This window comes from Phragmites australis, chromosome 10, assembly GCF_958298935.1.
Source record: "Phragmites australis chromosome 10, lpPhrAust1.1, whole genome shotgun sequence".
NCBI classification, from domain to species: domain Eukaryota; kingdom Viridiplantae; phylum Streptophyta; class Magnoliopsida; order Poales; family Poaceae; genus Phragmites; species Phragmites australis.
In genome coordinates, this window is record NC_084930.1 from 28,596,207 (window position 1) to 28,622,993 (window position 26,787).

General features: G+C 42.5%; 1 protein-coding gene across 3 annotated transcripts; it reads right to left on the reverse strand.

Moving 5' to 3' along the window:
* Window positions 1-7,029: 7,029 nt before the first annotated feature.
* On the reverse strand, window positions 7,030-8,892 carry LOC133883166 (amino acid transporter AVT1I-like). 3 transcript variants are annotated; one of them, XM_062322395.1, is made up of 4 exons: window positions 8,774-8,892; window positions 8,481-8,636; window positions 8,029-8,384; window positions 7,030-7,774 (listed from the first exon to the last, which is right to left on the reverse strand). In XM_062322395.1, exons 1-4 carry the CDS (start codon window positions 8,847-8,849, stop codon window positions 7,259-7,261), a joined length of 1,104 nt encoding a protein of 367 aa, XP_062178379.1. In that variant the 5' UTR covers window positions 8,850-8,892; the 3' UTR covers window positions 7,030-7,258. The 3 variants fall into 3 exon arrangements, with proteins under 3 accessions (XP_062178379.1, XP_062178378.1, XP_062178377.1); XM_062322394.1 differs by having other exon boundaries at window positions 8,029-8,387; XM_062322393.1 differs by having other exon boundaries at window positions 8,029-8,636.
* Window positions 8,893-26,787: the final 17,895 nt, after the last annotated feature.

Consider the following 26,787-nt stretch of genomic DNA (forward strand, 5'->3'; position numbering starts at 1 on the left):
GAAAATCTTAAAATCATTTATATAGATTTATCTTTAAAATAATTTTATAATTGTACGATGATATTGTGTAACGTTCAGAATAAGGATGGATTATTATGCAAATATTTATGTGCGGCTTTAGTAAAATTATCCCCGCATATAGGGTTGGAAACGAGAGCCACGGCTCGACTCACATCAGCTCGCCTTTAGGCGAGCCGAGCTTGGCTCGGCTCAACTACTTCACCGAGCTGGAAAATGGGCTCACTGCTGGCTCGAGCCAGCTCACTTTGGCTCGCGAGCCGAGTCTGCTCCTCCTCAGGTCCTTGCCACCATCTCCTCTTCACCTCTCCCCGCACCTACGCTCGCACTTCCATGTTCGACCTCCTCACGACGCTCATGTGGAAGTGTTGCATGGTGGCACCGGACGCCAACAAGGTGATGTGCATGATCTGCATCGTCAACTCCCGCGACAGCAAATCCGGTGTTGCCATCCCAGAAGGCTACTACGTCAACGCATTCGCGGTGGCCGTAGCGCCCATGTCCACCGGAGGGTAAGGGAGGGGAAGAGGAGGGGGGTGGGGCGATCCATTCTTGCAGCCGAGTGTAACATCCTGAGTTTAAATATGTTAATTAATTACAAATTTCATTCCAAATTAAAACTTTTTATAATTAAGTATACTAGCTAAGATTAGAAAAATAGATATATGAATGTATATATACCAGTATGTATATATTCATATATGTATTAAGTGTGATAGGATGCACTAGAGTCAGTTTCAAAATAGTCATTGCATTGAATTAGTTAGTATACTTTGGTTTGAGGTTTTTGTGGTTCTTTGTGAGTTTTGAAATTGAATGTCTCTTAATTTCAAAACTACTCTTAGATTCTATTTAGCTCAAATCCAATTCGAATTCGAATCCTTTAATTCTAATCATCCCAAAAAGCTCGGGATCCAAGCCTAAATCATAGTTCAAATATATTTATTTGAATTGATCTTAGTCCAAAAGTTAAAATCCAAGTTCAAATCACTCGTTAAATTTAATTCTAAAACCATTTCTCCTTTTGTTTTTCTCTTTATTCTCCCGGGCTCAATCTCCCTCTCCCTCTCTGTTTTTGCCCAAGCGCTAGCCGGCCCGGTCTTCTTTCCTCCCTCCCTTTTCCCTCCCTCGCCCACGCGTGCTCGGCCCAACTCCCCCGCGCACTCTCTTGGCCCAGCTCGCACCGCGCCGCGCCGGCTTGCTCCCGTGCGCTCGCCCACGCCCGGACCCATGAGCGCTCTTTCCTCCCTCTCCTCCAACACAACCCAGTGCCGTGCCTCGCTTTCTCTCGTCACCGCGACGGCCGGTGAGCCACTTGCCTCTCTCATATGTCCCGTCGTGTGCTCCTGCTCCTTTCCCTCTCTCTCAGCTCTCTCTCTCAAGCAACCCAAAGTCCTGGTGCACGTGACTTTCGTGCCTGTGCACGGACGGCGCATCGCGCCCTCACCCTGAGAAAATGGTGGGCACCTGTGAGATCATTTGATGAAAAATTGGTTTGATTGATAAAATTTTCAGAGCAAAGTGATTTAGTATAATGACATTTGGTTGATGTTCATAAGTTGCTAAGATATGCTTGATAGTATAGTTAGTTTGATGCGCTATTATTAGTTGGGTATGCTTATGTTAGCGTGTTGATTTTACTTGGAGTTTGCGTGGTGTTGCGTGAATTGATCTTGAGTCAAGTCGGGAAGGACTTGTGCTCGTACTCGATTGTTATTTGATTTATGTGCAGGTGTTGCTCGAAGGTGAACGTGATCGATGATGGATCAACGAACTAAGTTCAGGGAGGAACTGAGGTTCGGCGACTAGGTTCAGGGAGGAACTGAGGTTGTGGTGATTGAGGATGTTATGTGAGATATTCGAGCTAAGAAAACAATGCATATGGAGACAAGGCTTCGCGATGGACGCAGGAGACGATCTGATCATGAGAGGATGTGAAGACTAATTTGTGTTCAAGTCGGAACAGTCACGAGGGAGTCGTGTGGTGGCTGGACTTGAGACAAGAGTTAGTGTCGAAGATAGACTCTGAGTTAGCTACGTATATGAATGTATGCATAGGAGATGTGCATGCATGATTACATAAGAGTTGTTGGCTAATTAGCTTAATTAGCGAAAGTTGTTTATCCTTTTGTGATTAAAGGAGGATAGAGATCAGATTAAATACGACAGTGAGTTGTAGTTCAATTTGATCATGTTTGTGCATGTGGCTACCTCATAAATAGAGAGGTCTGTTGTATTTGGTAGATAAGCGCAGAACATGTAAGCACAACATGGCAGAGATATAGAGAAACTTGAGAGAGAGCTGTTTTAGAATTTCGTGGAAATTCTTATTGGATATTTTGGCGAGGCATCTTGTAAACTCATCTATGCAATGAAAATCAAGTTTCATAAGTTGATAAGTTGCTGATTCAGAATTTTCTCTCTGTTCTATATTCTGTATGCTCGATTTTGGTTTTAAATTAATTTCATGTTTATATGAAGTTTCATCTTGGTTTAATCCATCCAAAACCTTGCTAGAATATCTAGTGTTTTATTTGAGAAAATTTCAAGTGGATTTGGTTTGATCTTGAGTAGCTTTTTGTTAACTCGAGTAAGTTTTGATCTACTCGATACTGGCTGATACAGTCTACTTCAATCAGGAATAATTTTTTGATCCACATATCCAATTTACTCGATTCTTATTTGATTAGTTTCGTATTTGAATCTAGTTTCTACTGACCAAATTTGAGAGCAATCCGATCAGCAGATCTTTCTATATATTATTTTTACTAGAGCTTGTGCAATTTATTTCAAATGGAATACCGAGTATAAATCGAGTTTCGATTTGGGTGAGTTAATCTTTGAATTTGGTTTCCACAGTCATTCACTTCCCCTTTGATTGGGTATTTTACGCATATTCGATCCTACAATTGGTATCAGAGCTTTAATCATTTCTAATTGATCTTAGCCGTAATTAGAAATATGGCTTCAGATAGGTATTTCACAAAACCTTATGTTTTCGATGGACTTGATTTTCAGTTTTGAAAGGCGAAGATAGAGGCCTACATTCAAGCACAGGGCTTTGCAATTTGAGAAAATTTCTACAAGCCATATGTGGTCCTTGAGAATAATGAAATGACGACACAGAATATGTCTCATGTTGAGACAAACAGCAAGGAAAGGAACCTGATCATCCAAGGCTTGGGAAGGAGCAACTTCAATTGAGTAATACATCTTAAATTGGCGTACGGGGTATAGAATGCACTATGTGATTATTATGAAAGTTCAAATACTATTAAAGAGGTACATCAAGATTTATTTAAGAAAGATTGCATGCGTTTTGAGATGAAGCCTGGAGAGTCACTAGATGATTTCTTTGCTCGGTTTAATAATTTTTTTAGTAATTTGCATGCTGTTAATATTACATATACTGATGCTGAGAATGCACGTCAATTACTAGGAGCTTTAGATATATCAGTGTGGGAGATGAAAGTTACATCTTTTAGAGAATCTACAGTCATGAGGTCATTTACATTAGATTTACTTTATTCTAAATTGAAAACTCATGAGCTGGATGCTTTTGTTAGGAAGAACGTTAATAAATTAATTACTTTGGTTTCTCAACCCAATATGTCTCATATTGAATCTTCTTCATCAAGTTTTTTATTATCTTCTATATCTTCACTAACCGATGATCAGCTTGAGTTAATTCATGAAGAAGATTTAGCATTACTTTCTACTCGGTTCTTTAAAGCATTACAAAATGTGTGTATGAGGAAGAGAGGAAGTGGAGGTACTCAAAGATGCTATTGGTGGCAGTTCATTGCGATGAGCGTCGGTGGCCCCTTAGATGCCACTCGCGTGTGGCCGCGCGGGCAGAACTGGGTCGTCGGCGTTGCAGTGGACAAGAGGGGAGGGGTTGGTGCTGGGGCTGGTGAGGGGGCGGCGCTGGTGGAGGTGGAGGGTAGTGCCGCCGGTGGGGAAGACTTCCGGCGTCCACCCGTATCATGCGTCTTGCCTAGATCCACCATCCATCTCAGGGAGGCGCGACAGAGGTGGGCGGCTCTTCCGGCTTCACGTGTGGGGGTGCTTCGAGAGAGCCGATGGGGGGCGTGGGGTGTGGAGGCGCAGATCGGTGGCAGTGATGAGGTGGGTGAGTCTGGTGGCTGCACCAGCAAGGTGGAGGGGACAGCGCGAAGGCGCTGTCGGAGATAGCCTTGGAGGTGGAGGGGGCGGAAGTGAGGGGAGGCGGAGGTGGGCAAGCATGGGGAAACAGAGGGGCCTAGGTGGCACGCATGCGGGGAAGAAGAATCCTGCCGCGTCGGAGGCGGCCATCTCGTGCGGAGAAGGAAAAGGTGGCGGCGGCAGTGGAGATTGTCGTTGTGTGCGGAGAAGAAGGCGTCAGCCGCATCAGGGAAGAAAGGACGACGAGTGACACGCTTTGGGAGAACTCACGAACACTCCGGATGCCGACGTTCATAGTTTACGTCCGGACGGCTCTCCTTCCTTTTTTTGATGGTTTGATCGGACATAAGGGATGAGATTTCCGTTCAGGATTTGGTTATAGAGATATGCATAGAGTTAATACAGTTGACCCATTGTCGATCTGGAAGCACGTGTTGGAAGACTACAGCCGGTAAATATATGGGTGCTATTTATATGCTTGAAAATCCGGATCGCGTCTGGAGATAGCTTTCAACCTTTTAATTTTAATTGGAAAGTCACCCTTCTGCACGTCCCATCTCGCTCACCTACTCCGTCCCTCCTAAAGAGAGGGTCTTTAGACTAGAGGGAGTGTACACTTGTGGGTTAGGAGAGGAAACATGGTAAGTTAGGGTTACAGTACACCCTTTTTTCTTAATTTTTCCTTCTTTTGAGAGGAAGTTGGGATTACAATTTAATACTATATTCGTCTGAAAATAGATGACATTTTATAGTTGATTACAAGCATTAATGTGAGAGATAAAAATATTCTCTCTTTTAATATTATTTATTGTGTGAAAAATAAGATTTGTATTGAGAAGAAAGTTATTTAATAGAGGGATAAGATTAGAAAACTTGATCTAAAGTTACTTAAAATTATAGAACATTATGTATTTTAAGTATTGTAGAAAATACTAAAATATTATCTATTTTGAGACGGAGAAAGTATGTTACTTGCATGACGCTTGACCATGTCGGCCAGTGATGCCCCCAAAGATGAACGAAAATAAGGAGGGTCCAAAAGCCCAAAAGCCATTGCCAATAAACATCATCTCTTGCCACATATTAGTAAAATTATTGTGAGAATGACTTAGGGTCTTGTTTGACATAATTGAAACTTATGAGTTTTTTTTTAAAGCTACTTATAGTATATGCCAAAAGCTATTGACTTTTACGAGAAAATTTTAAGTTCCTAGCACATCGGCTTTTTAGAAAAGCTACTCTTAACCAATTTATTAGCTTTTAATACATTTAATCAGAAATCAGTTTTTCAGCTTTTTAAAAGCCAACAATAAGCTAGCCTAGCCAACTAGTTGGTTTCATCTTATAACTTACAAGAAGCAGAAACTAGCAATAAACTATGCTAAACATAACCTAGAACTGGAAGATTAAACAAATAGTTAAAAAAAGAATAAAATATACGAGATGATCTTAAACTCTTTATGTCTAATAAAGAGAACATACCAATAAGTGAAAGTGTTAGAGATAAAGAGATTCACCTCTGTTTAGATAGGCTTTTTTATACTTTTTTTAAAAAAAAATCAGAAGCTATCCAAATGATTGGCTTCTTACTCTGGTTTTTGATAGCTTTTGACTGGTTAAGGAAGTGACTGCAGCTGAAATGAACGAAAAGCTGATAAGCAAGTTTTAACTGATTTTTCTAGCTTTTAGATATACTAAGAAGATAAAAATTTGTTCTGAAAATCAACAACTAAAATTTAACATCCATAATTACTTTCTCAGCTTAAAAAAACTCTGAAACTACATGCTATCCAAACACACCCTCAGCCATGTTCAATAGAAACAACCTTCGTATTGGATGGGCAAGCTCTTCGCTTCGCTGGCAGATGGGTCACACCAATCTGCAGCTACATATATTTGTAGTCAAATTGCACTAGCATAAGAGCGCAAAGCACTAGCCTTACTGTACGTATATGTCTTTGCCTTCCTGAAAAAAAAAGTACTCTATATGTGGTAGGAGGCACACACCTTTTGCCGAAAAAAAAATACTTCGCTTTGTTTAGATCAAAACATATCTTACAAAAGAGAATGACGATGTGGCTATGTGATTCAAGAAATCGAACTGCTAACTAGGAGCTCCACTTGCCATCCCCTTCACCCCGCTATGCGCTGCTTTATCCTTTCTTGTGAGCACTTCCTCCCCTTCATGATCTCCTTGGCTCAACTGCTCAGCGTTGGCAGTTCGCACTGTCGCACTCACCATAGGGCATAGGCATACTCTTTGGCTCGATTCATATAATTTATTCTTCTCAATGCAAACATACATACTTATAGTTTTTTTTAAATAGCTATTTGATTATATTCTGGAACAACGATTTTAAGAACCGACTTTCCACACGTCGATTTTCCTTTCCTGAAAGAAATGAAACTTTACTCTTTTTTTCAGTAAAAACTGCTGTGTGAATGGCATCGTCGCGGGCTTGTGAAGCAACAAAGCCGGAACCCCCCCCCCCCCCCCCCACACACACACGCACAACACACACAAATTGCTTTCTTCAGTTATTTTGGAGCTGTGCCTGCCCAACTTGCTCTGCGAAAAGAAGTCCCAACTTCAGGTGGTGAAACAAGCATGGCCAACTTGTAATTCTAACGTGCATAGCATAGCATAGCTTGGGGCCAATATCAGAACAGCAATTTTTACCAGTGTGCTGGAGACAAATTTGCCGGAGGAGAAAGTCAGGTGCTCTGTTGAGCTACAAACGCTTCAGCTCTCTCCATGGACGCTCGTTTTGCGCAACGGTGCAATGCACAATTTGCTTCCGTAGGGATCTGACAGTCGAAAACTTCGATGTTGATCTATATGAATGCCTGAATAATATCGATGTATAACATCACTGATACAAGCTGTCTCTTGACAAATTATACGGAGTTAACTCTACATCACAAGATCCTTCTTGTCTATGGTTCACTTACGAGTTCCATACGAAACTAACTTCATATGCTATCTTAGGAATTTAAGTACAGGCTACAGAGGTGATCTTACTCGGGTAGGCTACACATATGATTCGTCCATACAGCTGCTAAAAGTGCTCAGAATTCAAAAGCTATGAACAATCTGTTTCAGTGAACTGGATGTGCCTACCACAATAATCCCCACCCCAATCATGATAATACTCAGGCAAACCACTAGCTCCAGCCTCAGCTTCCTGGAAGTCCTTGAGCTGATCTTCAGGTAAAAAACACAAGGTAGCAACATCGTGACAGTGCTGCTGAGAAACGAGCCAGTAAGCGCGACGACATAGGCGAAGAATGGCACAGCAAGAGCAACAATGGTTGTACTGACGACCAAGGCAGTTCTGATGAAGACGCTAACAGTCCTCTGCTTGCCAACATGAAGGCTATCCTCGATAGCCTCTGCTATTGGAGTGATCAGCAGCGCGAACTTGGTGAATGGGTTGATGAGCGTTGTGTAGATTGCGATGTTGGCGCCAAAATTGTTTGATGGAAGGTTGAGCGTCACCTGGGACCTTAACGATTCGCCGTACATCGAGTATCCAATGGCACCCATCAGCCCGTAGCCAATAGTGCAGATGATGAAGCAGATGAGCAACACCTGAAATCGTAAAACATAGAGGCATTGATGTTTTAAGCATAGAAGCTTTATGTAACTGGAATGTTTGACAAATTGCAGTTTGCCAGAACAGGAGTTACAATCCACACGTGCATCACGTCTTTTCTACCTCAGTCTAAAGGTTCCCTTTACATGTTACTTAATTGTTTGGCAGTTGTCAACAAACAGTAATATTTGTCTGGATTCATGGTCAAATGAACACAATATATCGGTGAAAGGACTTCTGCTTTACTTACTGTGGGGAACGTTTTTCTGTTGCTCATGCCAGTGTATATCATGGGGAAAACAGCATGGCCACTGAAACAGAATGCATATAAGCTCATAGCAGTTGGAATACCGGACCAGTTCACAAGCACACCTTTGTCATGAAAACCAACACCATCAAATGCTCCGACCCACAAAACAGAGGCAATTAGAATGACAGAAGCCATGACTCCGCCAAGAGCGATATATGCAAGCATGTTCAAGCTCCGAAGAAATGTCGTTGGTAAAACAAGCAGACTGAAGATCAACACAAACCCTTGCTTGCTTCCAATCTTGAGTCCGGCAACATGAAAGTTGGCGTTTGGAAATAATTTCTCCAAGTTGTCACCTTCTAATATCAAGAAATCAATAGCAACTAGGTATAACTCCAGGTACATGAATATTGCTACTATGAATTTTCCTTTCCGGCCAAAAGCTAGCTCACCTATATCAGGATAGGTCTTAACAAGCGAGCTAGAGTCAATACATCTCTGAAGGAGAATCCCAGTGTAGAAACAGATGATTGCTATGGCAAAGAAAATAAGTAAGCTCAGCCATCCTCCTTGAGACAATGCATATGGAATGGATAATATTCCAACCCCTGCAAACAAAGAAAATATATATAGAGTTAGCTAGATCAAGGAGGAAACATGGGCAACCATTAGTAAACTGCTATAGCATCACTTCTCTTCATCTCACGCTTGAACAAGACAGAGGCATAATAGAAGAAATTAAAACCTGAGAGAGCATTAACTCCATTGAAGCAAGTTTTGAAGAAGCCTGTCCCAGACTTTTGGGGAGTATTGTTTTCCATTAGAAACTCTTAGTAGCCTTGGACTAGAGGATGCACATTAGCCCCAGGTTTTAAAGAGCAGGGTGCGATGCATGAGGTTAGTACATGCAGAGTCACTGCATACGACCATCGTGGTAGTGCCGCGTGACAATGAGTGGATGTCCATTCCCAAAAAAGAGAGAGAAAATAAAGCAAAAGAAATCACTGAGTGGAATTGCACGGATCAACAAAGTAGATTCGTGAAGTGCATTTTTTTCTGCCAAACAAATTGGTATCATAGCCTGAGGACCTAACAATACCGTATCCCAGAGGCAAGGAAAGGAGAAGACGCTCATGCAAAATGCATGCAGCAGCCATAAAAAGGCACGGAAGCAAATGAAGTTGCATGCAGTTCCTGCATTCTTGATAATTCCAGAATACATGAATAACTAGGATGTAGATAAGGGCACAACTTTTGAACATCTATTTTTGTGCAGTTTGTGCTTCCCTTTTCGTTGGAAAAATGATTAAATATCATACTGACACTTTGTACCGTGCAAAGACCTTCAAAAGTAACCCAATGATTTGTTCTTACTTAATTGCATGCACCATATAAATGTGATGTCATTGTGCACCATACTGCATAATATATCCGAATGTTTAGTTTACCAGAACCAGGCTTCCAAAACCAGTTAGCCAGAATCTAGACCAATTACACAGAAGCAAAAGAGGAAAAGCGTTGTAGTCTTCTGGGCAGTCAAGTGAAAACTTCAGAGGGGAAATTCTAACTTAGCCATAGTGAAAAACAGTGGTAAACTACCAAATAGATATGCATAAATGACTAGCAAGTAGGCACATTAAAAAGAATAAGGGCCTCTTTGGAACGCATGGGGAGAGACGTTTTCATGAGATCTAACCTCATGTTAGATTTCCCCCAAAATTCCTATCGATTCAACCATTTCATAAGAATTTCATAGGATGTGTTCTTTTGTTCCATGTTGATAGAGCCAGCTCTCCTGAGGTTGTAGCTATGAGCAACCCTTGGCCAGGGCTTGAAGGTCCTGCATGCTAGCGCCGTTATCACCCTCCTGGTGATCACGGCAGGGAGGAACAGGGGAGATAGAGCAGATAGACAGAGATAGTAGACAGGAGGGAGGATCAGACATGTGGGAGAGGGAGCAGAACAAAAGAGGGAGAACTGAGAGGGATAAAGGAGAGGCTTCTTAATTAATTGTTTAATCTCTAATACACAACTATTGCCAACTATATATAGCTGGCCAGGACTAATCCTAATCGGCTATAGATAGAGTCCTAAACCGAATCCATCTAACAGATAAAACTAACTTAAACTATCCTAATTCCAACAAACTCTAACAAATATCTTGATTCAAACCGACTAACAATAAATTGATTCCTAATCAGAAGCCTCTGATCTTATCTGTTGCCGATAACATCACTCCCTCCCTCGGCAAACAACTCATCCTCAAGCTGACATGCAGGGTAAGCAAGCTTGAATTACGCTGTCAACCAACATCATCTGGCTTGCCATCTTCGTTGTAGTTGATCACCTCAATGTAGAAGAGGCGTTTACAATTGTGGCCGTGCACATATTGCTCATCAAAGTTGTAACACAACCCTTGCTTCCGTCGTTCAGCTAATTTGACCGGGGACAGGCAACACTTCACGGTTGCGCCAGTGCTTGGCGTCGTCGATTGTCTTGTTGTGTGTGTTGGTGTACACCCTGTCTCAGCTTAGCCATTCGTAGCTTGGGTGCAACGTTCATACACACATGCTAGACTCATAGCCACTTGGAGGTCCTTCGGGTCCTAAAGCTCGACATCGATGAACGCGATCCGGCAACCCTAGAGTAAATAGTTGTACCTGCTATGTTGACGAGAGAGGGTCTACGCGACACAAGAGTGCCAGGAAATTCTCCATGTAAGCTTCAATGGTGGTCAAAAAGGATAGGCACACCAATTCGCCAAGCCGATTATTCCAAAGTGGTGGTCTGAAGTGAAGGTGGCATAACTCTTTGAAGCGTGCCTAGGAGGGTGTGTCGTTGTCACGCTCTAGCATATAGTACCAATGTTGGGCGATACCGTCAAGGTGATAGGCCGTCAACCAGACCTTATCGCTCTCCGGTGCACGTTGACCGCGAAAGAAGTGTTCACAACGATACAAACACCAGAGTGGATCCTCCTTGCCATCGAAGGTCGGAAACTCAAGCTTGTGAAAACTAGGCACACCTGTATTGTCGCTTGGCTGACCATGGTCCTGCGAAATGGATGGAAATTGGAGGGGCAGAAAAGTGTGGATGGGCGATGGTGAGTGGTGAGATTGGATGTGTTAGATGGTGGTGGAGGGTGGCAGTTAAGGAGGAGGGGTGAGGCAATCGCAGGATGCCTGATAAGCTTGCGATTGCTGGCATGGTTGTTGCAGGTGATGGTATTGTTGTTGGCACTGGATGCTGAAGGTTATTGTACTATTGTCACCTAGGAAAAGGCCTCCTGCAAGCACTTGTCGACCACGACCAGCTGCGAAGACATGGTGGCCACTTGCTACGCCAATTCTCCAACGCTTTTCTATAGGTCAGCTACCACCTTGGCAAGCGTCCATGGCCTGAGTATTAGAGCCCTCGTTGGATTTGGAACCTGGCATCTCTGATACCAAATTGATAGAGTCGGTCCTCCTGAGGTTGTAGCTATGAGCAACCCTTGGCTAGGGCTTGAAGGTCCTGCATGCTGGCATCGTGATCACCCTCCTGGTGATCACGACAAACATGGAGGAACTGGGGAGATAAAGCAGATAAGGAGAGGTAGTTGGCAGGAGGGAGGATCAGACGTGAGGGAGAGTGAGCAGAACAATAGAGGGAGAACCAAGAGGGTTAAAGGAGAGGCTTCTTAATTAATTGCTTAATCCCTAATACACAACTATTTCTAGCTACATATAGCCAGCCAGGGCTAATCCTAATCGGTACAGATAGAGTCCTAAACCGCATCCATCTAACAAATAAAACCAAATTAAACTCTCCTGATTCCAACCAACTCTAGCAAATATACCGATTCAAACCAAATAACAATAAATTGATTCCTAATCATAAGCCTCTGATCTTATCTATCGCCCATAACACAAGTGGCCACATAGGAAATTTTCCCATATGATTGGAATCTTACACTTTACTTTTCCTTTGTTGCAAAGGGGCTCTAAAGATTCAATCAACATAATTTAGACTCTGTTTGGCAGGGCTCTAGCTCATAGCTTCTCCTCAGATTTGGTCTTTATAAGTTAACATAAAGTGGTTTAAGTATCTATGTTTAGTTTAGAATATGAACAAAATGACTCACTTAAACACCTTCACTGTACCCTCAGTGATAAGGCAGGGGCTGGTCCTGATCTTTCGGTGAGAGGGGATAACTCGATTTGGGGTGGATTCGACGTTGTGCTGCCCGACTACAACAACCAACAGGGGTGCTGTGCCTTAGCGATAGTTACATCGACTCCGATTTGTTGTTGTTCTTGCCGTGGCAAGAACAACCTTGAACCTGCTAGCAAATAGAAGAACAAGCAAGAACAAGTTGACAAGCAAACAGTGCGCAGACCTTGCCAAGGATGAAATCGATACACACAAAGTTGGGGTTCTGAATCGAGTAAAACAGGTGGTCTAGCCAACACACGTGTTTACAAGGAAGAAGCTGAAGCTATCTTGCATCTAAACAAAACCCAACCTTCTTCCTGATGGCTGTTAATGCTATTTATACATAGGAGGCAGCCAGGAGGCGTGGGGGGAAAGAAACCCTAACTTAGAATGGGCCCCTAGTGGGCTCTACGGGATACAAGGACCAAGGTCCATGGCTGGAGGTCTGAATGTTCTTTCACCGATTCTGAGCAGCTCCGATGGAGTTTGATGCTGGTGTTGGATCCATATGAAAGTAGATGATGAGATCTTTCCAACAAGTGCTCATGGGCCCCAATCACCTTCCGGAGCAGAGAATTATGGATAAATCAAAATGGTGATGCCTGGAGGTCCAAACGTGCAGTCTGGAGGTCCGAATGTTCTTTCGCCGATTCTGAGCAGCTCTGATGGAATCTGATGCTGGTGTTGGATCCATATGAAAGTAGATGATGAGATCTTTCCAACAAGTGCTCATGGGCTCCAATCACCTTCCGGAGCAGAGAATTATGGACAAATCAAAATGGTGATGCCTGGAGGTCCGAACGTGCAGTTTTGACGTTTGGTCCGATAATCTTCTTGTTTACACCAGCATCCACCTGATGGTTACCTTGGTTACTCTTGTGTCTAGCTGGTTCGTCTCCCAAGTTTCTAAGCATAAGAAAATCATCACAAGGCTTTAGTAGTACCCCATTCGGAGTGAAACTTGTTTGGACAGCAAGGAACGACTTTACCTGATAATTGATTCGGCGTGCTCGAGCTCGAAGTCATTGGTCCCTGTTGTGCAATAGGCATGGTTGTATCAATGGAAGGGATGTCCTCATCATCCTCCCCTTCTTGCATTGGAATCGTCGTCGACTCAAATTCATCCTCTTCTCCCATGTATGGCTGTAAATCTGCAACGTTAACGATGGGGCTAACCCCAAAATCTGCAGGCAGCTCAAGCTTGTATGCATTTTCATTAATCCTTTCTAGCACTTTGAATGGTCCATCAGCTCTAGGAAGCAACTTAGACTTTCTCAAATTAGGGAACCTATCCTTTCTCAAATGCAACCAAACCAAATCACCCGGTTCAAAAGTGACATATTTCTTTCCTTTGCTACTAGCAAGTTTATACTTAGCATTCATGCACTCTATGTTCTTTCTAGTGGTCTCATGCAGTTTTATCATTAATTCAGCATGTCGTTTAGCATCAAAATTCACCCTCTCCAAGGTTGGAAGAGGCAAAAGATCAATAGGAGCACGAGGCACAAACCCATAAACAATCTCAAAAGGGCATTTCTTAGTAGTAGAATGCTATGAACGATTATAAGCAAACTCAACATGAGGCAAGCACTCTTCCCACATTTTTCTATTCGTTTTCAAAACAACCCTAAGCATGGTAGACAAAGTTCTATTCACAACCTCAGTTTGCCCATCAGTTTGGGGATGACAAGTAGTGGAAAATAAAAGCTTAGTCCCCAACTTAGCCCACAAAGTTCTCCAAAAATGACTAAGAAATTTTGCATCACGATCCGAAACAATGGTATTTGGCACACCATGCAAATGAACAATCTCCCGAAAGAACAAATCAGCAACATGTGTAGCATCATCACTCTATGATATGGTATGAAGTGTGCCATCTTAGAAAATCTGTCCACAACAACAAAGACACTATCCCTCCCCTTCTTTGTTCTAGGCAGTCCCAGAACAAAGTCCATAGAAATATCCTCCCATAGTGCACTAAGAACAGGTAGAGGCATATACAAACCGTGAGGATTAAGACGTGACTTAGCTTTTTGACATGTTGTGCAGCGAGCAACAAACCTCTCCACGTCTCTCCTCATCTTGGGCCAAAAAAATGACCAGCAAGGATGTCCTCTATTTTCTTCACACCAAAGTGTCCCATCAGTCCTCCTCCATGCGCTTCCTGTAACAATAACATACGCACGGAGCTAGCCGAAATGCATAGCTTGTTAGCCCTAAACACAAACCCGTCAGTGAGGACGAATTTGTTCCATGTTTTACCCTCCTTGCAGTTCAGCAACACATCTTTGAAATCATCATCATGTGCATATTGTTCTTTAATAGTTTCCAAACCAAATATTTTGAAGTCAAGTTGTGAAAGCATGGTGTAACACCTAGACAAAGCATCAACAATGACATTTTCCTTCCCTTTTTTATGTTTGATGACATAGGGAAAAGACTCAATAAATTCAACCCACTTGGCATGTCTATGGTTCAGTTTTGCTTGACTTCAGATGTGTTTCAAAGACTCATGATCAGAATGTATAACAAACTCTTTGGGCCATAAATAATGCTGCCATGTTTCCAAAGTTTAAACTAGAGCAAACAATTCCTTATCATAAGTAGAATAGTTCAAACTAGGCCCACTCAACTTATCGCTGAAATATGCTACAGGTTTCCCCTCTTGTAACAACACACCTCCCAAACCAATTCCACTAGCATCACATTCAAGCTCAAAAGTTTTATTGAAATCAGGAAGTTGGAGCAAAAGTGCATGTGTTAACTTATCTTTCAATGTGTTGAAGGCATTTTTGTGTGCTGCAGCCCAAGTGAATGGCACACCCTTCTTGGTGAGTTCGTGCAGTGGGGCTGCAATGGTGCTGAAATCCTTCACAAAACGGCAGTAGAATCCAGCAAGTCCGAGAAAGCTTCTCACTTGTGTGACCGTTGTGGGAACCGGCCAGCTGTGTATGGCTTCAACTTTGGCTTGATCAACTTCAATTCCCTGCAGGGTCACAACATAGCCAAGAAAAGAGACTCGATCCATGCAAAAGGTGCACTTCTCAAGGTTACCAAACAAACGTGCATCACGTAGAGCATCGAAAACAGTACGCAAATGATCAAGATGATCCTCTAGTGATCTGCTATATATGAGAATATCATCAAAATATACCACCATAAATCTGCCAATGAAGGCGCGTAAAACTTCATTCATTAATCTCATGAAAGTGTTGGGTGCATTAGTGAGACCAAAAGGCATGACAAACCACTCACATAGACCGAATTTAGTTTTAAACGCTGTTTTCCATTCATCTCCTAACTTCATGCGAATCTGGTGGTAACCACTATGCAAATCAATTTTAGAGAACACCATTGAGCCACTTAGTTCATCAAGCATATCATCTAGCCTAGGGATAGGGTGATGATATCTGATTGTAATGTTATTAATTGCTCGGCAATCTACACACATGCGCCATGATCCATCTTTCTTAGGAACTAAAAGCACGGGAACAACATATGGGCTAAGAGATTCACGCACATAACCTTTGTCAAGCAATTCTTGCACTTGGCGCTGAATCTCTTTAGTTTCTTCCGGGTTAGTCCTGTATGGCGCACGATTGGGCAAGGAGGCCCCAGGAATGAGGTCAATCTGGTGCTCAATCTCTCGAATTGGTGGGAGCCCCGGTGGCACCTCCTTTGGAAAAACATCAGTGTACTCTTGCAAAAGGTTAGTGACACTAGGAGGCAAAGAAGTAGAGATATCTTCGAGTGGAAACAATGGTTCTTTGCACACCAAAGCATAGCAAACAACAGTGCTAGCATCAATTTCCTCCAAATCAGATTTAGTAGCAATGAAACAAGATCCTTTCAGCTTAATCTCATTCTTATTACCATGAACAGATTTGGTGTTTTTCTTTTTATGTTTCTCAAGTTCAGTTGCCACAATCTGATTTTCACTCTTAGCATTCTCAATATTTTTTAGTTTGCTAGCTCTCGCAATTTCATCTTTCAAAATGGCCTCAGGCGACATAGGATGCAACACAAGTTTCTTGCCATTATGCACAAATGAGTACTGATTTGATTTGCCAAAATGCAAGGAATCTTTATCATGTTGCCATGGTCTACCTAACAACATAGAGCATGCTTACATAGGCACAACATCACAGTCAATATAATCATGATAAGAACCAATGACAAAGTTAACTCTTACCAACCGTGTTACCTTCACCTTGTCGCTGCTGTTGAGCCACCGAATGTAGTAAGGCTGCGGGTGTGGCCGTGTATCCAATGCAAACTTCTCCACCATTTCAACACTTGCCAAGTTGTTGCAGATCCCTCCATCAATGATCATGCGGCAAGAACGCTTCTGGATCACACACTTGGTCTGAAACAAGGTGTGTTGCTGATTTTGTTCAGCCCTCTCCATTTGTGGTCTTAGCACTCACTGCACTACAAGGCTTTCATAGGGCTCTGCATCTTCGGCCCTAATGTTCTCTGCATCTTGGTGGTGTACATCATCTTTCCCTGCATTGTTACCTGCAAGCAAAGCATATGTTTCTTCATCTAAATCACCAGCAGAGGAATACCCACCATCCACTCGCACGACCAGAACACGTGTGCTTGGGCAGTCCTTGCGCACATGACCATAGCCCTTGCAGCGTAGGCACTGAATGTCCCTTGTGCGTCCAGATGATGCCACTGAGGACGAACTCTTAGCAGGCGTGGCTGCTGCCCCTCTTGTTGGTTCAGTTGGACATGGTGCAGAATTTGTTGTGGAGGGACGCGGCTTGCTCGAGGAGGATGGTGCAGCTGCTCGGGTCGATGTTGCAGTAGCGATGGAAGGCGTCCAAGAGCTAGCACGACCTGCAGGAATGTTAGTTCTCATGCTAGCTCGTCGCCCCTGCACTTCTCTTTCAGCGTTGCAAGCAAGATGAAACAAATGAGTGACTGAATTATATTCTTTATAAGCTAAAATGTCCTGAATCTCCCAGTTTAGCCCACCCATAAATCTAGCCATAGCAGCGTCCTCATTCTCCTCTAAACCACAATGAAGCATGCCCATTTGCAGCTCTTGATAATACTCTTCTACAGATTTAGTGCCTTGTCTTAGTTGCTACAATTTATGTAATAAATCACGTGCATGATATGAAGGAACAAATCTAGCCCGCATGACTCGTTTCAAGGCTTCCCAAGTTTGTGGAATATTATTTGGGTTCTTACAATGGTACTCACTCCACCAAACAGAAGCGAAATCAGTAAACTCACTAGTGGCAGCCCTAACACGTTTTTCCTCAGGAAATTCATGGTAAGTAAATTTTTGATCAATAACTAATTCCCAAGTGAGGTATGTGTCAGGATTATACTTTCCATCAAAAGAGGGTATGGTAAACTTGATCTTGCCGAAAGAGTCATCAGCACGTACCTCTCGTCGTGGTCGGTGAGCGCCTATACCATGGTGGTTGCGGCGTTGTTGCCTGCGTTGATTACCATTTACATCTTCATCAAGCTCGGTGTCCGCAGAATATTCTACGTCATCCTCACCCGCGACGCTGCCCACGGTGTTGTGGTTGTTGATGTTGCGAGGTCCTGAACCATCACGACCATTCTGGTTCATCCTCTCCAATTGATCCATGATACCTGTAAGAGAAATGTTAACAGCCCCAAGAGAGCTCTCCAACGAGGCCAGCTTGGTGTTGGTGTCAATCTAAGCTGTCTCCAATTGGCCAAGGCGTTCATTGGTGACCCGAACATCCTCATCAAGGTGTTCAGCATGCACCCTCACTTGGCGTTCAAAGTGTTGTATGATGCCTCTCGTACGCGGTGAATGTTGAGATGTATAATACACATCTCCTGACATGATTAGTATGCAGTAAAGAATTCACAAGAAATTAAGCCTATCAACTAGTGGAACTAGGTAACATCACTCCATCTCTCCCTTAGACTTGTACAACCAAGTTCTTACATGTTCTTTCTTACCACGCTTTTGCAGATGGTGTTGGCAGCCGGCAAGAACAACAACAAAAGGTGGCAACAAGCACAAACCTGTGATGTTGTAGATAAATTTGTGGAGCTATAGGTGGCTGCAAGAAAATTCAAGGTACAGCTAGAGCCACGTTAGTCGATGCAAATTGAATAAACATTCAACGATGGTACTGTGCTGGTCCTAGGCTAACCCGTGCTAGAGACGCGAGCCTGAACACAAGCGTTGTCACACATAAAAGTAACCAAGGAGTACAAGGAAAATAGCAGCAAGAACCCCTTCTTTCTTTTCTCCTCCTTTTATTTTCCTTTTCCCTCATTTTTTCTGATTTTTTCTTTCTTTTTTTTTTGTTTTTGCACAACTAGCTCAAATCTGAAAACTTTTCACAAGGATATCAGAAAGTCATTACATATATACACTTTTTTTCTCTCTCTCTCTCTCGAAAGTAAGAATACTCAGTTCTGAACAAAGAGGGAGTGTTTGGTTCGGTGTCTTGGTATGTTTGGACCTGTCCACAAGTTAGAACAACCAAAAGAGTAGCCCAATGGATCTGCTATTTGGGTGGATGTTCGGACCGATCTGAAAAACTAATAATGAATAGGTGTTTGCGGTGGTAGCGGAGGTGTATATGGGGGCAAAGATGGCAGCGGTTCTGGTGGTGGTGGTGGTGGATCTGGTGGTAATGATGGTGACCAAAACGTGAGCAGAACTCGAAACTCTAATGGATTAGACACTAAGAACCAGCAACTCGACCAATCGATGCAACTGAAAACTCAACAAGCAAGAACTAAGCAAAACAGTAAAGGCTAAAATTTGTTTTTGGGATTTCGGTTCTAACCTATTTTTGGGATTTTTGGACTGTAGTTAAAGTAAAGAATGGGTAAAACTCTCACCGATTAACCTTGCTCTGATTACCACATGATAAGGTAGGGGCTGGTCCTGATCTTTCGGTGAGAGGGGATAACTCAATTTGGGGTGGATTCGACGTTGTGCTGCCCGACTACAACAACCAACAGGGGCGCTGCGCCTTAGTGACAGTTACACCGACTCCAATTTGTTGCTATTCTTGCTATGCCAAGAACAACCTTGAACCTGTTAGCAAATCGAAGAACAAGCAAGAACAAGTTGACAAGCAAAAAGTGCACAGACCTTGCCAATGATGAAATCGATACACACGAAGTTGGGGTTCTAAATCGAGTAAAACAGGTCGTCTAGCCGACACATGTGTTTACAAGGAAGAAGCTGAAGCTATCTTGCATCTAAACAAAATCCAATCTTCTTCCTGGTGGTTGCTGGTGCTATTTATACATAGGAGGCAGTCAGGAGGCGTGGGGGGAAAGAAACCCTAACTTAGAATGGGCCCCTAGTGGGCTCTACGGGATACAAGGACCAAGGCCCATGGTTGGAGGTCCGAATGTTCTTTTGCCGATTCTGAGCAGCTCCGATGGAGTCTAATGATGGTGTTGGATCCATATGAAAGTAGATGATGAGATCTTTCCAACAAGTGCTCATGGGCCCCAATCACCTTCCGGAGTAGAGAATTATGGACAAATCAAAATGGTGATGCCTGAAGGTCCGAACGTGCAGTCTGGAGGTCCGAATGTTCTTTCGCTGATTCTGAGCAGCTCTGATGGAATCTGATGCTGGTGTTGGATCCATATGAAAGTAGATGATGAGATCTTTCCAACAAGTGTTCATGGGCCCCAATCACCTTCCGGAGTAGAGAATTATGGACAAATCAAAATGGTGATGCCTGGAGGTCCGAACGTGCAGTTTTGATGTTTGGTCTGATCATCTTCTTGTTTACACCAGCATCCACCTGATGGTTACCTTGGTTACTCTTGTGTCCAGCTGGTTCGTCTCCCAAGTTTCTAAGCATAAGAAAATCATCACAAGGCTTTAGTAGTACCCCATTTAGAGAGGAACTTGTTTGGACAGCAAGGAACGACTTTACCTGATAATTGATTCGGCGTGCTCGAGCTCGAGTCATTGGTCCCTGCTATGCAATAGGCATGGTTGTATCAATGGAAGGGATGCCCTCATTACTCAGCTCTAGGTCCATGAATTTCTGGAGCTAAGAATACATTGCTCGAAGAATTTTTGGAGATGGAACTTTGCCAAATAGGCCCTTACTAACAGTAACAAAAAAGTTCAATTTTCAACCTAAAATCCGGCCTTTGTTCGATTTTCATCCTAACTATGAAACCATCCACTTTACAACTTTGAACTCTCAAAACCATCTAAAACAAAACCCTCATGTTGAACCACAATGATTTACAATGACATATGGCATCCATGTCAGCACAAAATCAGAAAAAAATTAACATCATCAAAATCTTAGCATGTGACGAATATACATAAACCACAAGAGGTTCTATTAATTGGATATCATGAACAGATGTATATTTTAGAGGCAGTGGCCCACAATTTCCACATCCAACAGCAGAAGACATGAAAAAGAATTGTTTACCTAAAGGTATGACGCAATAAGAGGATAAATCGTGCATGGTTAAATGATTAGCCTCAAGCCAAGCTGGTCTTGTTATAAAGGAAGCATATCCTCATATACAGAAGAGTCAAAGAGCGTAAAAAATCTAGTCAGCAGCTATTTTGTTTTTCTAAAAGGTCAAAATATTTAGTAACACAGATTGAATCATGAAGCACTATAAGGGTTCTTCACATTCAAATCATTGTAATAGAAGAATATATGGCCACAAACTATTCAGATATAAAAAAAATTCGGATGAGACTTCCCACCATGTGATGTCTCCTTTTTGGTGAACAAAAGAAGAAAAGTTTGTTGCACATAGAAAATATGAAACTAAGACGATCAGAAAAGCACACTGTTGCCCTACTAGAAATAAGTGAAGCGCAGTTGCAGAACAAAAACGTTACCAATTTTTTATAAAATTAAGCATATTGCACATTTAGTGGGGTCATACGAAATAATTAGAAATAAATGCATTAGTCAGGTAAGAGAAAATGCAAATGAAACCACTTTGTTCATAGAATTGAAGCCACACAAATATGACCTCCAAAGATGCTAGGTCAACATACGCAAAGCACAACATTGTAAGATTCCAAACAGAATCACTTAAAAGAACTATTCCCTGTAGTTTTTAACAAAGATTGCAAGATTCATCCCAAAAAGATGTAGCAAAAGGGGGGGGGGGAGGGTGCTATCCTACAAAGAATCTCAAATAAAAAAAACAGGAATCACATTGTAATTAGGCTCAATTAGCATTGTGCCATGGTACTTCTATCCAATCTGACATCACTTTCCTTTATGCAATTGACGCGCCACACATCAACTCTCCCTAAACTTCTGATTCCATGCAGTGACAATGAAGAAAGAAAGACCGGAGTATCATCTAGCCCATCTTTAATTTTAAAGAGCTTTCAACAGCATTGTTTGACGTCAATTGGTTTAAAGCACTTCCATGAGGCGACACAAGACACTATAGTGTCACTAGATATACCTGCAGTGGCCCACACAATATCCAAGAATCTGAAAACCTGAACGCCTATAATTTCTGATTATCTCTGTCCACCAGAATCGAGTTGATATTTTCAACCCTTTGTTCTTTGTATCATTTCGAAACATACCTAAAGAAAGCATTTGCTTCTGCATAAAAGGCTAACATATAAGTCGTGTTGAATCACAACATGTGCTAGAAAGCAGACATTAAGTTAAATAATTCACTATCTCATTCATCCATATCTTTGTAGATTGTATACCTCACTGTCGGCAAAGATGTTAAGCTTGGACAGATATGAGTCATCCGTGCTCTAAAAGTAGGTCTACTAGGGCATATACAAGGAAAAGATCCCTTGTTACCATATAGTCATTGGTTAGGCTGGTAATGCAATAATTGCCATTACAAGGAGAAGTTTTGCCACCAGAATCAACACCAAACTAAATTCAGTTGACTGTAAACAAATCGAACCTTCTTTGCGAACTGTGACAAAGGAATTTTGAGAAGAAAAGGTGCATCCCACAGATGCAATAGAAAATGATATGTGAATAGATGTCCAACTTTCACATATTAATTGTGCCAACAAGATAAACCACATATAGTGAAAACTAAAATTCCACATGTTAAAAAGGAGGTTATAGTAGCCTAGCAGCAAGGAGTGTGATATGATTTAGTACCCTCCGTGAACAGAACTTTACCTGCTTCTTCGATGTAAAAATTTACTAACCAAGAAGCATACTCCCTCCATTTCTGAATTTGTTGATGTTTTGGACATGATCTCATATACCAAGTAGTGGTTAATTAGGGTGCATATTCCCTGTTTTACCCATATTAAATACAATCATGTGGCACCCGTAATCAGTACTCCCTCTCAGACCGCATGGTTACGGCCGCCAGTCCTGAAGCTTCAGGTGCCGGGTTCGACTCCTGGCACCCCACTTATCTCACAAGCGCTGGTTTGGTTGCATCTTTTGCTTCGCACGAGCATTAGCATGCAAAACGTTGGTTTTTGACTTTTTCGTATTCGTGCGAGCGTTGTGGCCGGGCTGCATGCCTGTTTTTTTTCGCTAGCGCGCTGGTAACAAATATTTTGACCGGTGCTACGTGTTTTGCCACTGGTAACAAAATTTTTGGCGCCTGTAGCTAAGCTGGTTAGCCGCTCTGTTGCAGCTGAAACTCCCTGCCTACTCCCTTTATTTAAACCCCGGTTAGCTAGCACTTGATGCAAACAAACCCAACCAGTTAAGCACATCAAGATGGAGCTGCCGCTAGATCATGGCATTGGTAAGTGTACTATACTCCTTGTTCTTGGCCGTTCAACCATGTTCTTAGTAATGCTTGTTTGTGCAACCACGAATTTTACAGTACCTTGTTTGAGCAATGCTTGTTCGTTTTCTTTTTTTTGTGCAACCATGTTTTTGGCCCATGACAATGTCAACGCTTTTCTAGGTGGTTTTGATTTGAACTTTGAACCTTTCCACGTTGAATTTGATCTAAACTTTGAAGCACCCCATGTTGGATTTGACTTGAACTTGGAACCTGTAGAAGATGACAATGTTGTCCAAGGTGGGATCGAAATGAACATGCAGCCACCCATGCTAGCTATTGCTAATGACAATGTTGTCCAAGGTAGAAGATGGCATGAATTTTGTTTTTGTATTCTATTGTGACTTCTTTCCACTACTAATGGTTTTGCACTATTTTTTAGGTAGGAAAGATATTCCAAATGAATCAAGAAGACAAATATATCAAGCTTTGTTGGCAATAAGCACAAATGGGAAACTAAAGAGGCATGTTACCAAAGAAGTTGCTGAACTATTCGGAGTCCGTCGTTGCACTGTTCAGTGTGTATGGTAGCAAGGTAAAAGCTCTCTTGATCAAGGCATTCCGGTTGATGTTTCTAGTAGAAAGCGTGGCAGAGCTGGCCGTAAGCGAGTTCCATTGGATTTATAACCAGTACGTAATGTTGCTCTTAAGCATAGAACAACACTAGAAGATGTATGTGCTGTGTTAGGTATTAGTAAATCCAAGCTACTGAGATATACACGAGAAGGTCAACTTAAGCGTCACTCAAACATTATAAAGCCACACTTAACAGATCCAAACAAGAAGGCTAGGCTACAATGGTGTGTGGATATGCTTGAACCTGAAAGCATGCTTGATAATCCAAGGTTTAAGGGGCTGTTTGATGTTGTTTTCATTGATGATAAATGGTTCTACCTTACTAGAAAATCAGAGAGGTATTACATGCTTCCAGATGAGGATGAGCTCTTACATACATGCAAAAGTAAGAACAACATCTCTAAGCTCATGTTCTTGACTGTTACTGCTCGGCCAATGTTTAATAGAGAGGGAGTTTGCATTTTTGATGGAAAAATTGTGTGCTTTCCTTTGGTTACATATGAACGTGCTAAGAAAAGTAGTGTTAATCGGCAAGCTGGGACAATGGAGGTGAAGTCCATCACTTCAATTACTAGGGATGTCATTAGAACGTTCATGATCGACAAGGTGTTGCTGGTTATTTGAGCTAAGTGGCCACGTGAGGATATCAACAAACCTATCTACATCCAGGAAGGCAACGCACCGTCTCATCTAGATCATGATGATCCACTGTTTTGTGAAGCTGCTAAGCAAGAAGGTTTTGACATTTGGCTTATTTGTCAACTGCCCAATTCACCAGATTTCAATATATTAGATTTGGGTTTCTTTCGTGCCATCCAATCCATTCAATACAAGAAGACCGCAAATACAAGAAGACCACAAAAACAATTCAAGTTCTTGTTCCAATTGTCCAAGAGGTACACTTTCTACTAGTATAATTTTTTATATTTTGCATTTTTATACTCAATGCTTGGAGCTAACTTTGTTTTCATAAACCAGGTCTTCCATGAGTATTCTCCACGAGACAAATAGAATCTATCTTACACTTCAACTAGTATAGAAGGAGGCAATGAAAGTTCATGGTTCAAACAAGTTCAAGATTCCACACATGAAGAAACAAAGTCTAGAAAGACAAGGACGCCTCCCTTTGCAAATCACTTGTGAGGCACCATTGATAGCCGATGCTATGGCCAAGCTCGTTGCATGGAACAATTAGACATGGATTAGTAGTGGAACAATTAGAATTGAAGTAGTAGTATGCATGGAACTATGTAATCTGCATCAAGCTTTTGCTAGTTAATCTTACCAAGGTTTTAGAAGAACCTATGCATGAAACTCTTGTATATTTACATCATAATCTCTTCTTTTGAGAATCCGGCACCTCAGTCTCGCTGAGTCCACCACGAAACAAACCTCATCGGAATCTTCGACATTGGTTAAGGAGTCCACCACGGCAGCCTTCTGCATTGGGCTCTCGGCAATGTCGTCAAGCATATTGGTGATGTGCGTAGGTAGCAAGATAATGTCGCCATCCATCTTGACATCCTTGAGATTGGGAAGGAGTACCTCACAGTCAAACTCGTCGAGGCCGTAGATCCAAGCTGAGACCATGTAGTCTCTGTGCACAAGACCACAACAAGAGCATGGCCTCTTGCTTGCACGCCGGTACTCCTCAAGGTCCTTGAGGTCGTGGACTCGGCCTCAACGATCACACTCCCGCGCGAGCTGCTCCATGGCGCTGACGATGTCGGCCTCCTGCGCGAGGTGCTCCACGACGCCACCGGTCATCTCATCCTGCTACGCAAGCTGCTTGGTGATGTCGGTCATCACGTCGTCCTCCTGCGCAACCTAATCCACGACACCGACGGTCACCTCGCCCTCTTGCGCGACGCCGTCATGCAACTTCTTGGACTGCACCGTAAGTAGCTTATGCTCCATGGCACCAGGGAGCAAGCAACGCCGGGGAGTAAGGGCAAGGGTGAGCAGTGAGCAGTGGCGAGCGGCGAGAGGTGGCTCGGCGGCGCCGGTGCCGGTGCCGGTCGAAACGGGTGCGAGCACTTGTAGTTTAAAGATGTGCTTCGGGAGCTCGTGTTGCGGCGTCATTGGAGACGATGCGCCAACTTAATGCAATTTGCATGCATGCATGGGTAAAATAATCTAAAGTGACCACGATAAGGCCAAAACGTCAAGAATTCCCATTCAAAGGGTCCAAGCCTCAAACGTCAACAAATTCGAAATCGGAGGGAGTATGTTACTAAGAAAAAACAGTATGATATTTCTTCTCTCCATGATAAAATCACTTCTTTCATCCTTACAATTCTAACATGCGACATAAAGTAGAAAGCATAGAGCATCAAAGTCAACCAGAAGTTCAAAAGTCTTTTTGCATGGATCAAAGCAAAGCATATAAAGTAACTTGAGGAATATCTAAAACTAATAATTCCATGCATACCCAGTTACCCAGAAAATGCAATATGGCTTGCATTCCATCCTTCGTGCTTCATGAAATAGCATAGCATGCAAAAGCGTGCATACCAGTATGTCACAGTTAGAACTGAGGAAGTCTGAAGTCAGATTGACAGCAGGAAGCCATAGCATTGTCATAGTGCAACTGTAGCAGCTATTGTTCTGACCATCCCAACTATATTTCCTTTATTTCGTTCTCTTTCTGATTCCCTTCTCTATTTCCATTCCTTTTATTTTCTCTCATCTCCAACAACTTTCCTTCGAGGAGAATCGCGAAGGGAAAAGAGAGAGAATTCCGCTCTAAAGGGAATGACCCGGTAATCTCGTTGTGAAGAGAACCGTGAAGAAAAACTAAATGTTAAAAAAAATAAAAAATTCTTTACGGTAGGAATTTTGTCCGCGAAAGAAAGCTGTTGAGTGTGACCTACTGGTTTCCCTTCAGGACTTGTACCACACCACGTCTAATCATGCTATGCAATTTCGGTTAGCTGGACTTGTACCACACCACGTCTAATCATGCTATGCAATTTCGGTTGAACAGCGGAATTCAGAGCCACCAAAATCCAATGTAATTGGCGTGTTTTTTTTATTGAGTTGTACACAGTGCCTAGTAGCCTAGTACTGTCTAATTTACTCTCTGGGTCTCGCAAAGTCACAATAATGGGGATAGCAGGAAGTGGTGGTGCTGCACAAGATTATAGACCACAAGTTGCGCGTGCCACCAAATCAGCAAGGAATTAAGGAAACGAAGATGCAACAAAGCATGAGAAACACGAACCA